Source organism: Culex quinquefasciatus, chromosome 1 (assembly GCF_015732765.1).
Source record: "Culex quinquefasciatus strain JHB chromosome 1, VPISU_Cqui_1.0_pri_paternal, whole genome shotgun sequence".
In the NCBI taxonomy this organism is placed as follows: domain Eukaryota; kingdom Metazoa; phylum Arthropoda; class Insecta; order Diptera; family Culicidae; genus Culex; species Culex quinquefasciatus.
In genome coordinates, this window is record NC_051861.1 from 82,342,302 (window position 1) to 82,356,047 (window position 13,746).

The 13,746-nt window shown below is 46.4% G+C and overlaps 2 protein-coding genes across 2 annotated transcripts in view; one reads left to right on the forward strand and one right to left on the reverse strand.

Moving 5' to 3' along the window:
• The window catches only part of LOC6048965 (NADPH--cytochrome P450 reductase), a 32,119-nt gene that overhangs the window by 9,454 nt on the left and 8,919 nt on the right, over nt 1-13,746 (forward strand). The gene's annotated exons all lie outside the window — the stretch shown is intronic.
• LOC119770530 (uncharacterized protein K02A2.6-like) lies at nt 1,645-5,983 on the reverse strand. The gene is made up of 2 exons (XM_038265582.1): nt 5,758-5,983; nt 1,645-5,687 (listed from the first exon to the last, which is right to left on the reverse strand). The coding sequence occupies exons 1-2, from the start codon at nt 5,981-5,983 to the stop codon at nt 1,645-1,647; spliced, it is 4,269 nt and encodes a 1,422-aa protein (XP_038121510.1).

The window sequence follows — 13,746 nt, forward strand, 5'->3', positions numbered from 1 at the left end:
CGCTACGAAGTGGCACGTAGACACCAAGGTGAATGTGTGACGTTTAGTGGTGAAATTACACCGTCTGACATAGAACAGTATTCAAGGCGAAGGACAACGGTTCAGCAATCTTGTGACCCCTCGTCACAATGGTGACGTCAAATACCTTCTGAAAGTACAATTCAAACGAGTAAAATAACAGCCGGATAAATTTCCACTGCCGCCGCTGTTAACTGAATAACTTCTAGGAAATGACATTTGCGAACCCCCGGTCGCCATAATTGCATACATTAAGCCAAACAATTCGCTCGCGAACAACGCGATTTACACTAATTGTGGTGTACGAGATGCAGAGGAATGGGAACCGATCCAGACACCGACATCTCGAGTGATTCACCGCAAAATATAAGCAGAAGCTGAAGTTTGGTTTACCCCTCGTTTGACAGCGTAACAGTTTGACAGTTTTCTCGCCTTCACCAACATCACTCCGTTAACTGTCAAAGTGACAGCTATGTGTCCAAGGCTTAGAGCGATCGTCCCCAGATCATCGGGATTCACGTCGTCACCGGGCAGCTCTTGACATTGCCACACGAGTTCAAGTGTTTTTATCGAGTAGTTCCCCTCGACATTGCACGTTCCTCCTTCGCTCCTATGGGGCCGTCTGTTGAAGCTCTAGAATCTTCTAATCGAGCCATGCCTTGCGTGTCGTCTCGAGCATCATCACCGGCGTAATTGTCATATCCATTAGACACGACGCACGTGGGTCAAGAACGATGAGGTGTTTGCTACAATCGTGAACAATCGAACGCGGAAGAGAAGTTTGCATGTGAATCGTCGTCGACTTTACACAATGTAGAACAATTGAACATGAACCGTTAGGTTAGGTTAGAGGGGTTAGCACGATTTGATGCCAGGATGATCGATATAGGGCCGACTTGAAGCTACTGATCATGATCTAGTTTTCCGTACGTGATCTTAAAACCTTCTGGGTTAACTCACGCTCGCAAAACGATTCGTTCCTGTACGAATTGCATAACTCGTATGAACAAATGTGCATGCGCGTTTCTGCAAGAAGTTCGTTTGTGCGATAACTGGTAGACCGCTGCTGAACTCTGCGGCGACCTCAAGTACGCGGCGCTGAAGAGCCAGAACACACGTGAATATCAATTAGTGTAAATAAAAGAACTTAATTCCTTATGGATTGCGTTGCCAGGTAAAGCCGGAAGCGTTTAGCCTGCGAATCGACACTCGTTTGTTGGTCTGTTGGTACCACGCGATGACGTTTACAACTTGATTGAGGGTTTGTAAAGGTTCTGGACGTTTCATGCCAATAATGATTAAAATCGAGAATTGAATTCGGTAGCGTGACGCGGTATCAGAAAAAGTCACTTCTGGAGACTTCAATAAGGGAGCGTTCTTTTATAATGTAACGCCAAGTTTTGGATTATTGCACCTCAAATTGTAACAGGTCTGCAACAAAATTCCATATGTTTATGACCATTTCAAATAAAACATTAGATACATAAGTGTTAGAGCCGTTGCTAGGCTACTAAAAGACAGTTAGGTTGTAGCGAAATAACTGTTTATTACATCCGACTTGCTTGGTAGTCGGGATTGAACTGAATTGCATCAGCTGTGCAGGTCAAGGCCTGCTACATCTCCCCCTTAAGAGATGTCGTACAAATTCAGCCACCGTGGAATCCTGGACGGTCGAACGGGACGTCGTGGACCAACAGGAAGTATCGGTGTCGGCGGCTTCGGCGGCGTTACGGGCTTGTCGGCGGGTACGGCATCTTCTTCAGGCAGCACAAATGGGTTTGTGCCAGATCCACCTTCCAATGGATCTTCAGTTCCAGGCAGGGCTGGAGGTGCGGGACTGTCCGGAACAGGGATGTTGATCTCGATGGGAGCTTCAGGTTCTTCCTGGTCGGCTAACAGCATCGGTCGAGCTTCTTCGATCAGGATCTCCCACGGTAGACGTTGTTGGACTTGGTCAGGAACTTCAGCATCGTAGCGAGGGCGTAATTGGTTGACGTGCGAACTCACGATCCTCTGTCTTCCTTCCAGATCCAGCTGCACGATGTAGTTAACGGAACCTTTCCGTTCGACAACACGGCCGGGAATCCAGGACTTGGTGTTGCGCTGGTGGTACTCGGCGTAGACCAGGTCATCGTCCTTGAACTCGCGTTTGACGGCTCCATGCCGACGGTTGAACTGCTCGTTTTGCTTGTGGTTGACGGCGACCGGTGTGGCAGGAACAGGCTTCTTCAGCAGGTCCAGTGTGGTGCGCACCGGTCGTCCAAGGAATGCTTCAGCTGGAGACGTCATGTTTGGTGTGTTCCGGTTGGGCGTGGAACGGTACACCGACAAGAACGTTTGCAGGTGCTCCAGTGTGGGCGAGCCTTCCCCCTCACTCAACTTCTTGAGGCCACGTTTGAGTGAGTCAACGAATCGCTCCGCTTGGCCGTTTGACTGCGGGTGGTAGGGCGCAGTGCGGAGATGGGTAACACCATTCGCACGGCAAAACTCCTCGAACTGCCCGCTGGTGAACTGCGTTCCGTTGTCTGAGACCAGGACGTCCGGGTTGCCGTAACGGGAACAGGTCTCACGAAGCATGTCCAGGGTTGCAGTTGCGGTTATGGCACGAGTGCGGAAGATCTCGGGCCACTTGGAGTAGGCATCCACGATGACGAAGTAGTAGTAACCATCGACTGGTCCAGCGTAGTCGATGTGGACACGTTGCCACGGCCTGTCCGGGAGAGGCCACGACTCGAGGGTCGCCTTCGTCGGGGATTTCGCTGCAGCAGCGCACGGTTTGCACTGGCGAACAAACTGCACCACATCGTCGTCTACGTTCGGCCAGTAAACGTAGCTGCGGGCCAGAGACTTCATGCGGTCCATCCCTGGGTGTCCGCGATGCAGTTGGCGAATGATCCGTTTGCGGAACTTGAGGGGCACGACGATCCGATCGCCGAACAGCACACAGTCGTCGACGACTTGGAGTCCATCGCGTCGAGCAAAGAACTTTCTGACGTCAGGGTCAGCAATCAGCTTGGCGCTCGCTGGCCAACCTTCGTTGAGGAAACTCACCACTTGCTGGAGAACTGGATCCTTTCGCGTCTCAGCCACGATCATCTTGTGAGTGACTGGAAGGTTGCTGATTGAATCGTCGAGGATGGCTCTGGCTTCGGATTCGACGTAGACGGCGGCAATCACGTAATCCTCGTCTGGCCGGCTTTGGGATGACATCAGCCGGGAGAGAAAATCAGCGTAGCCGAAAGCCGTCGTCGAAACGTGCTGGATGTCGAAGTCGTACAGCAGGAACGTCAAGGCCCAGCGTTGAAGACGATTCGCCGTGTAGACAGGAATGCCTTTCTTCGAGCCGAACACCTTGAGCAGCGGTTGATGGTCGGTTTGCAGGAGGAAGTGGCGTCCGTACAGCATCTTGTGGAATCGCGTGACAGCGAAAACCAGGGCCAGGGCTTCCTTCTCCACTTGTCCGTAATTCATCTCCGCTGGCGTCAGTGAGCGAGAGGCGTGCGCGATGGCCTTCACCTCGCCGGACGGGAATCGGTGCATGATGACGGCGCCAAGGCCGTACTTCGATGCATCTGCTGCGACAACGATCTCCTTGGACGGGTCATAGTGGGTGAGCAGCAGATCGGAAAGCAGGATGGCCTTGAACTGCTCGAACGATTTCTGGCATTCTGCGGACCAGCGCCAGGGTGCGTCCTTCTTGAGCAGGTTGTCCAGGGGAGCCCGGAGCTGCTTCATCTGCTTCACGAACCGTCCATAGTAGTTGATTGCGCCGAGGTAGGACCTCAGCTGCTGGACATCCTTCGGCGGCTGCATCTGGGCAATGGCCTCCGTCTTGGATGGGTCGGGCCGAATGCCGTCTTTGTCCACGATGTGTCCGAGGAACTTGATCTGTGGCAGGGCGAAACGGCACTTTTCGATGCGTAAGTGAAAGCCATACTCACGCACGCGCTCGAGAACAGCGCGAAGACTGCGATCGTGATCCTCTCTGGTGCGGCCAGCGATGAGGATGTCGTCCAGGTACGTCTTGACTCCAGGAATGCCGGCAACCATGCTGTTGGTGATGCGCTGGAAGGCTCCAGGCGCCGGCTTGACTCCAGGCGGCAGTCGGTTGTACTGGAACAGGCCACGATGCGTGTTCACGGTGAGCAGCTTTCGCGATTCCTCTTCGACCTCGACCTGCAGGTAGGCGTCAGACAAATCGAGATGTGTGAAGAAGTGTGCGCCAGCCAGTTCCGCGAAGAGGTCGTCGGGGTGAGGCAGCGGGTGACGGTCAGATTCCAGCGCGTTGTTCAGCCCCGTCGAATAGTCACCGCAAATCCTGACGGAGACGTTGTCCGCTTTGCGCACGACGACTATCGGAGCTGCCCAGTCCGAAAATTGAACTGGCGAGATGATACCGTTGTCCTGGAGCCGCTGCAGTTCTGCGTCCACCTTCGGAAGAGCGGCGTACGCCACTGGTCGCTTCGGGCAGTAGGTTGGACGTGCGTCGGGCTTGAGGTACAGCTTCACCTGCGCTTTGGTACATCTACCCAGCGTGCTTCGGAACACCTCTGGAAACTGCTGCTTGAGTTGCTCGATGACTTGGTCGGGGCGTTGGTGCACGGCGTTGACCAAGTTGTTGATCGGAATAGACCACAGATCGAAAAGATCCATCGTCTCGATGCCAAGGACGTTGAGTTCGGCGCTGTCCGAGATGAAGATGCGTCCACGCTTGGTGACGCCTCCGATGGTGATCTCGGTCTGGAACTCGGCGAGAAGGTTGAGGCTGCTTCCGGAAGCCGTGACAGCAGATTCGTCGGTGGGTCGAGCGGCTGGCTGTCCGATGCTGGTCCATGTTTCTTGCGAAATGATGGTGATGTCGGACGCCGAGTCGTGCTGGAGCTTGACTGCTGTGCCGTTGAGCTCGACCGGAACGAACTTACGCTTGCTTCCGATGTTGCAGACCGTGAAGATACCCTTTGACCTCACGTTCTCCTTGGGCTTCGTCTGCTTCGAGGTGGTGGGCTTGTTGCTGGAGCAATAGCCCTCTTTGTGTCCTTGTTGCTTGCATCTGGAACAGGTGTGCGAAGCGAACGGACACTCTCGAACGTAGTGGTTGTCCCCGCACTTCCAACAGGGCGTTTTCGGGGTTTTTGGTTTCCCCTGCGAGGCAGGCTTCTTCTGGTTGCGAGACACAATGTTGACGTTGCGTGCATCCTTGTTCTCCACCATCAGCGTGTCCTGCTTCAAGTTGGCCACACGGTGGCACTCTTCCACGAGGTTCTCCAGGGTCACCCTGCTTCGGGCAGCAACGCCTGCTGCGCCAGCGTCGCCGGCGACAGCGCCTGCTGCGGCTGCTGCGGCTGCTTCGACAGCTGCGGTTTCGTCGGCTTCAAGCTTGGAGATCAGTCGGGCTCGTATGTCCGCGTCCCGTGGCGATTGGAGTCCACAGACGAACCGGAGCGCTTTGAACTGGTCCGAGGAAAGCTTGGAGAGCTGGAACGCTTCACAGTGTTTGTTCACCGTGGCAGCATACGTCGTGAAATCATCCGCGTCGTTCTTGGCGTACTGCAAGCACTGGTAACGGGCGTGGAAAACGGATTTCTGCCGGCCGAAGAGCTTCTTGAGCTTCGCGACGGTCTGCGCCAGCGTGAAATCCCGGGATGGTTGGGAAGAACCGTGTTGGTGTACTTTTCGTGGACGGGCGTGCTGAGCTTCCGTAGAAGCAACCTCACTCGAGCGGGTCGTCGAGGTCCTTGCCGTCCTTGGTGAAAACGTCCTCGTACCTCCCGTACCAGCCATCGAAGAAGACTCCGGCATCCGGATCGTACTGGAACTCTTGAATTCCGCTTGCCAGCGACTCGACGATCCGTTCTGCGCCGCCAGTCGGATGACCTGGGTTCTGCAACCGTTCGAGGGTCTCCTGCTGCTTGGCCAAAATGTCCGTCAGCCGCAAAATCGCGTTCTTCAAGTCCGGATCGGTCATCTTGATGACTTCTTGAAGGTTTGAGAGCTTCGAGAATTTTCCGAGAAATTTTTTTCTCCTCGTCGCCAATTGTTAGAGCCGTTGCTAGGCTACTAAAAGACAGTTAGGTTGTAGCGAAATAACTGTTTATTACATCCGACTTGCTTGGTAGTCGGGATTGAACTGAATTGCATCAGCTGTGCAGGTCAAGGCCTGCTACAATAAGTTTCCATTCGTAGTTGCTACTTCGTTATTGATCAGGACCTCCAGAAGTTACATCCGCCGCAGAAGATGAGTTTCGCAACTTCTCAAAGGCCCCTATCATGCTGATCAATAACGGCGCTGGCCATGACCAGAAATGACAGTTCTCCCATAAGGAATACATTGTAGAAAAAAGCGCAAACAGCTCGAATGGAAATGCTCCATTGATAATGAAATTGATGTTTTCATTTCAACCCAATTAGGTTTTACGCCGACTCGATTTGGAGGTTAGAAATTTGACAGCTTGGCTGCACTGTTTACATTTTTTGCACGTGTGTCTCAGTAAAAATGTGTGTGCGTGTGCGCTCGTGACGTCACGCTGTAAAACCTGATGGAGCACCCGCAGTCGAGCAGTTTTTGACAGTTCGCTCCTTAAGAAATACATTGTAGCAAAAAGCAAAAACTGCTCGAATGGAAGTGCTCCACTGTTCTACAATGGAGCACTTCCATTCGAGCAGTTTTTGCTTTTTTCTACAATGTATTTCTTATGAAGCGAACTGTCAAAAACTGCTCGACTTCGGGTGCTCCATTTCCGATCACACGCTAACCAGTCGATCTCAATTTTGAGATGAACGTCGCAAACCGGCTAAAAGTGAAACTACTCATTTGTCAAACTGTCATTTGAGGGAAAGGGATACACTATTGTTTACAAAAGTTATGTGCCCTTTTGAAATGTTAGGCTCCAATTTGTTGTTAATCGTGTTGGAATCCTGGTCGATTGTGGACAAACCTCGGATGCTGCGGCCTTGGAACTGGTATCCTCTGTGACCAGGGCCGAAATCTGTTCCGTCAACAATTTACATTGTCATTTGACGGAAAAACTGCGAAGTCAAACAATTGAGGTTAAAACCTTGAATTTGGCAAAAAGGATAATTAAATGAACCTGTGCATCGGGTGGAACTGCTGGGGTTGATTTGTTTTGGCCACGTAAAAAACTGCCAAAGGGGATGCAATGATAAGCAATGAAATAAACGTCCAATGGAGCACCCGATTCGAGTGGTAGAAATGACAATTCTACCATAAGGAATACATTGTAGAAAAAAGCAAAAACTGCTCGAATGGAAATGCTCCATTGGTCGGCTCCATGACCCGGCGGCAAGGCCATCTTGGAAAGTGCAGGGACAGATTATCGTGACTTAGACGGAAAGTTGGACCAGCGCACTAACTCCGTTTGCAACACGAAAATTAAGCTCCCTCGCCAACATAACCTCCTCTCACATCAGCAAATAAATGAAGCTCGCCGGTAGATCCAGATTTACTACCTTGGTGATTTCGGGTCAGTCCTCGTACCTGGAAAAAGGTTGACCTTAGTTATCCGCTCTGCTAGGGTTATGTTTACAAATCCGTTTGTTCCTGCAGTCACGTGCCATTTGCATTTTTCTCCCGCTCTTCAGATTCCTTCTGATTCGCTCACACTGCCTCAATCAACTGCAACGCCTGCAAAGTGCCCCACTTCGCTGCACAAAAAAAACAAGTTGAAATGCGTCTAAGTCCAAATCAAAACAAACAATTTTTTTCGGCTAAGTCCCATCTCAAAATTGAGTTCGCATAAGCCAACTCAGAATTGAGAATGTAAACATTAGAATTTCCATCTCAACAATGAGATCGAACGAAAGAACGAACTCGATTTAGAGAATTTTTTCTCAAAAATGGAGCACCCGATTCGAGTGGTAGAAATGACAGTTCTCCCATAGAGTTATCTACGTGCGCATGTATTGCGTGTACGTACACGAAAAAAAGTGAGGTTAAATTTTGTACCGAACAGCAAATCAAATGGTGTGCTAGTGTGCGTGAGAGCGGGCTTAGATAACTCTATAAGGAATCCAGGTTTTTATGCGAAGATGGCGTTCGAATGTTGAACGTCCGAAATGTCAAAATCGCGCAGTAGCACCAACATTAGAAAAAAATGTGGCATTGCACACTTTTTCTGTAAAATAGGTACCAATAGGTACCACTGAGTGATTTTGACATTTCTGGCGTTCAACATTCGAACGCCATCTTCGCTTAAAAACCTGGATACATTGAAGAAAAAAGCAAAAATTGCTCGAATGGAAATGCTCCATTCGAAAAAGCGAATCCACTCTGTAGTTCTGCTCGAACTGTCAAAAGCCTACTCGATTCCGACGTGTATCAAAAAGAATAAGAAATCGAGCAGTTTTTTTTTTATTTTCACCACAGTTTCTTCTAGAAGGAACTTCGCAGCCTAAAAGACTTTCGCAAAATCGAAAAAAAAAACTGACGATTTTCATGGTCTTATTTAGTTAATCGCCCATGCGTTCAAACCAATTCGTTGATAAAGTGTGTGCGCGTTGTTAGTACACCATCGACTTTGGTGTATTGGTGCTATCGCAATGCAGAAGCAAAACGGTAGACGCGTATGCACACGCAAAGTCTTGACCACCTCACAAAAAAACGGTATCTTAGTCTGTCGAAACCGGACCGGTTTCGTTGGTCGGCCGGCACTTGTCGGGGGGTATTGCACCATCATCAGCGGCAAAGAGGGGACCATTTACGTCAGGTCGTGTGTTTGTTTTACCTTCCGTCCTCTCCGTTAAGGTGAGATCGCGTTTGATTCTTTTTTTTTTGTATCGCATTACTAATACCGCCTAATCTCGATCAGCTGGTTTGCCATTTGCGTATGGTCTGAGCAAAAAGTACTAGTATGTGAATTTTAGAAGGAATGTTCGCGATGGTCATGAAGTTTTTTTAAAATTTAATGTTTATGAGCAGTTTTAGTTTTAAACTTGAAATTCGAGAATATTCCAAGCATTCAAATTAGTGAACTCGAGCTGTATCAATGATATTTTAAGGGCATCTTTACCGCTGATACATAACCTCAAAAAAGTTGAACCATCAAGATAAGCCCCGCTGTAAAAATGCACAAAAATCGCATTTTAGGAGTTCTGCATCTACCTATATCTCTATGCAACCCTCGTGTAATTTCCCAAGTAATCTATGGGTAGGTACCGATTGCGTAACTCGCCCATAAGGTCTCTGCCCTCTCCGAGTGGTTGCTCTAGAGTTGTCGGTCATTAGAGTCTTGAAAGTCTCGGAGCAATTTTCTCCCAACTTGGGCTCAACCAGTTTCGTACCACCGCTGATCTGAGGCTGGTAGACCTTGGACCACTGAACCAAAGCCGTCGCCGTCAAATGCACTATTGCTCTTGCATTTTTAATCATTTCCACTTCCACCTGCTGATTGCTGCACCGTATCGAACAGCTGAGATTGCTCAATCTCTAAAGTGGCGAAGGTGTTTGATCGCGGTGAATGGCCGTTGCAGTCTTTGGGGTTTCTGAGACTTTACAATATTCTTTTCACAATCTGGAGGAAACAGAATCTGACAAAAGCTCTCTTCCGACATATTAACACCTTGGTTAGATTAAGTTGTAGAACACGATCTGTGGTATCGTCGTTAATTTGAAATAGGTAGTCAATTTTGTTGTTATTGGCTCTCAATTAACAGTTAAGCTTTCTCAAAAAAAAAGATGTATATATAAAAAATGTTTGTAAAAGTCATAAACATTTTATTAGTGGTCAGTTATTGGGGTGATCTCTAACATGGATTCGTAGTAAAGCTTACATTCAAAAGAGTGTGTTATATTGGGAAATCAGTTTCCGACCAAACACGCCAAACGCAGGTTGTCTGGGCGAAAAATGTACAAACGTGGAAATAAATGCAGTCGTTTCAGTTGATTCGAAGATATTGTTACATAATGTGTAGCTTATCTTAGAAACAACTTGAGTTATCCAAAATTTTACTATACAGTCAGACTCGGTTATCCGAAGGCCTCGGGAAAAAATAACTTCGCATAATCGAATAACGAAAAATAACTTCTTTGATTTATTTTTTGTCCTAAACTACGCTAAAGTGATTTAGAATTTAGATGAAATATTGAAAAAATGTTATTTACGACTTTTTCTAAGAAAATCTATAAAATCAATACAATTTCAGCACTTTGATTCGACGCCAAGCTCTGTCATTCAGAAACAGAACAAAAAAAAGGACGACGAAAAGTGACATAACTCCAAATCAAATCAACTAAAGAAACTCCACAAGTAGGTTTTAAATAACAGTTAAACGAACGTTTTATTCATCAGGAAAAGATCTAGGGTAGTTTTATTTCATAACTCCAGAAACAAAGTCGAGTTCTCTTGTGTTCGTTTGGTTAGCATGCTTTATATTTGTACAATAGTGTTAGTGGCCATCTTCGTGTTTTCTACCTTCTACCTACTTTGCGTGTGGATGGGAAGCCTGGCAACATTGCCCACGAGCGGTTGATTGTTTTGCGGTGCGCCGGGATTTTCGTGATTTTGTAGTGTTTTCGGAAGTTTTTGGTGTTGGTTGTGTGCTCGAAATGTGGACGTTTTATAGAAGTTGCCCGAGAAGATGAAGGTTTTCCAACAACAAGGGTTTTTCCGCCTGTTCTTGGAATAAAGTTTCGGTGGTTCGGTGTTTTTCTTTTTTTTCTTTTTTTTTTTTCATTCATCCATCGAAGTGCGGTCGGCGCGTTGCAACCGTGCATCATTTGTGCAAGTGTCAAACGGAGGCTTCACTTTCCTGCAGGGCTGAGGAGTGGCGTCCGCCGTCCATCAGTGACGTTTGTTCGTTTTGAGTGAGGGAGAGAGAGCATCGTCAGTGTTTGGTGTCATCGCGCTTTGTTGGTAAACAGATGACATGCTGGCGCTGTGCTCTAACGGTGGTGGGTGGTGTTGACTACCGAGTCTGGGTGTTGGGTGGGAGGCTCATTGTTTTAGTGATGTTGGTTTGCGAGTGATCGGTGGCGGTTGTTTTTCAAAGATGGAAGGTGGACTTCTTCATCTTTGAAAGCGAAAAATTTCTGCGAGTGGAGGATTATATCAAATATCATCTAGTGAGTTCGTTCCATGTTACGTGTTTACTTGATTTTTTTTTTAGTATGTGTGGGAGATATAGGCCCTTTTTTTGTGAATCCTATTTTTTAATGTTCTTGGTATTTTTTGTTTTATTTTATTTATTTCTGCCTTTAAAAATTGTCCACGTTGTGTTCGGGTCGTCGCCAACTATTAACGGTTTAAATTGTTTCTACACATTGGCAATTACTTTAAATCAATTCGATTTGATTTTTGAACAACCAAGTGAGTTCATTGATCATTAGTGCAGTACCTATGAGGACGCGCAGTCCTGTTTTTTGTGTTATTTTCGTCTCTTTTGTGTCGCTGTTTGTGTGCATGGGGTGATTGGTCTTCTTCTTCTTCTTTTTCATTTTACTTAGTTTGCGCGTTCGTTGGCCGATGAGATTTTTTTTTGTTCTCTTTATATAGTTTTCGATAAAAACGATCCGAGTTCGTTAGGTTTATCGCGTAACAAAATTATTTTGTTTCATCAAGAACGTCGTGTGGTGCGCGAGTCTTTTTTGTGTTGAAATGACCTTCCCATAGCTCCGTAGCTCGGAGGGCTCGACGTCGGTTGTTTGTGTGTTAAGCCCTCTCCATAGCATCGTAGCTCGAGAGGCAACTAAAATCAATACCTTATCTAGCTAACAGAAAGAAGATCGGAAGGCATTTGATGATTGAGTTCGTCGCGTCTATTCCGTAACAAATTCATGAACTAAATGATTATATAATTAAAAATGAGACTACGCTATCATTGCAGCATTGCGTTTAACACCTCATTGTATAAATAAATATTATTTGGTTTTATCTTTCCACAGCCGGCTGTCTAAGATTAAACCATTTCATTAAAAATTTAACAACAGTTAAACGGGAAATGTCTCATCCGCAGCAACCGATTGTTTGCCTTGAGAATAAAATATAATACCTTTCAACAAACACTATGATTTTGGGTCGCATCATCATCTTCTATGATGAATCCTGACCAAACACCCTATCCTACTAACCAATTTTCAGGTTCCTGGCGCTCGTGGGGTGTAAGCACAGAGTAAATCAGCTGCCCTAGTAGCAACCTGCGCTAACTAACATTCCCGTCCCTTAAAATCGAGATCTACAAACTGACATGGCGGGCGCCGTTGGTGGCCAATGACTGTTACCTATTCGCAACTGATCTTGTTTTGGAAGTCATGGTGTTTTATCTTTTCAGCGCATTCATACATGCTGTTGATAAGGGAAATACCACTTGATAGTCGAAGCCTATGATCAGTAGTGCTGAAAGGATATTACGGTTCTGTTCAGTAACGGAGAAGGACAACCATGGGTGGTCTCTCATGCTCATGCTCATGCTCATGCTCATGCTCATGCATGCTCATGCTCATGCTCAAAATCAATACAATTTCAGCACTTTAAAGAATATGCATTTCGAGATAATGATGGATTTTGCTTCATATGACTGTCAAGTATCTGTAGGCAAAGATTCAGAAGGTTTGCTGATGTAGTTCTCAACATACAATAGTATTGAGAAGCTATTTCCGACTTTTTCATGCCAATTATATAGATTTTCATAGAAAAACTCGTAAATAACATTTTAAAATGCTGCATCTCGATAACTACATCAGCAAACCTTCTTTGCTACACACTTTGCCTACAGATACTTGACAGTCATGTGAAGCAAAATTCATAATTATCTCTAAATGCATGTTCTTTGAAATGCTGAAATTGTATAGATTGTTTTGGTTTTCTTATTGAAAATCGGATGAAACATCTTAAAAGGGCTGTATCTCAAAAGCTGCATCAGCGAATGTTTTCATTTTTTGCTCAGAGGTGCGTTATAGTGTAAGGAATCGATAGACACCAAAATATCGGATTGTATTTTTTTTTCATAATAACGGTATTTTGAGCACCGTGCATGGCATACCTTGTTTGTATTGTTGGTACCACTGCACAGTGGGATACAATCAGCAAAAAGGCGAATACGTCCACATCTCGGAAAGCGGTTGGTTTCCCAAGTTCCTTATGTAAAAAAGTTCTGGGAATCGATTGGAGGTGGTTTCGTCCGGGGTGGAACACGGCAAATCGATATATGGCCGGAATTTCACCGTAACTTTTATTTAGACGTTTTTAGAAAGTTCCCCGGTGGCCAAATATCAACGTTTATTGTTGCTTTTGACAAGATATGACGTATAAAGATCCCCCAAGATAACACACTACAGACTTGGCCACAGTAACCATGTTCCGGGACCCTGGTGGAAGATTGACCTGGAAGGTCCAGTAATTTTGGCATGATGCATTTCAATCCTCACGATTTCAATAGAATGGACTACTACTAGTGTCCAATTAATAAAACGATCAATTATGACCTACTAAGACCAGTTCCTGGTGCCCCGGGGGAAGAATTGGCCTTTTTGGTCCAGTAAAAAGGGCAAGATGCATGTAAAACTTCTTAATTTTTCAAAACAAACGCATAAGAAGCGTTTTTAAAATAAAAATAATAATTTTTATAATGATTTCAAAACAAAGTTTCCCAAATTCTTCAATTGATAGAAAACAAAAAAACACAAAAAAAAATATTCGTGATTCAATTATCCGAAGTCCCACACAAACACCATCGGATAGTCGAAACTTCGGATAATCGAGTCTGGACTGTACATCC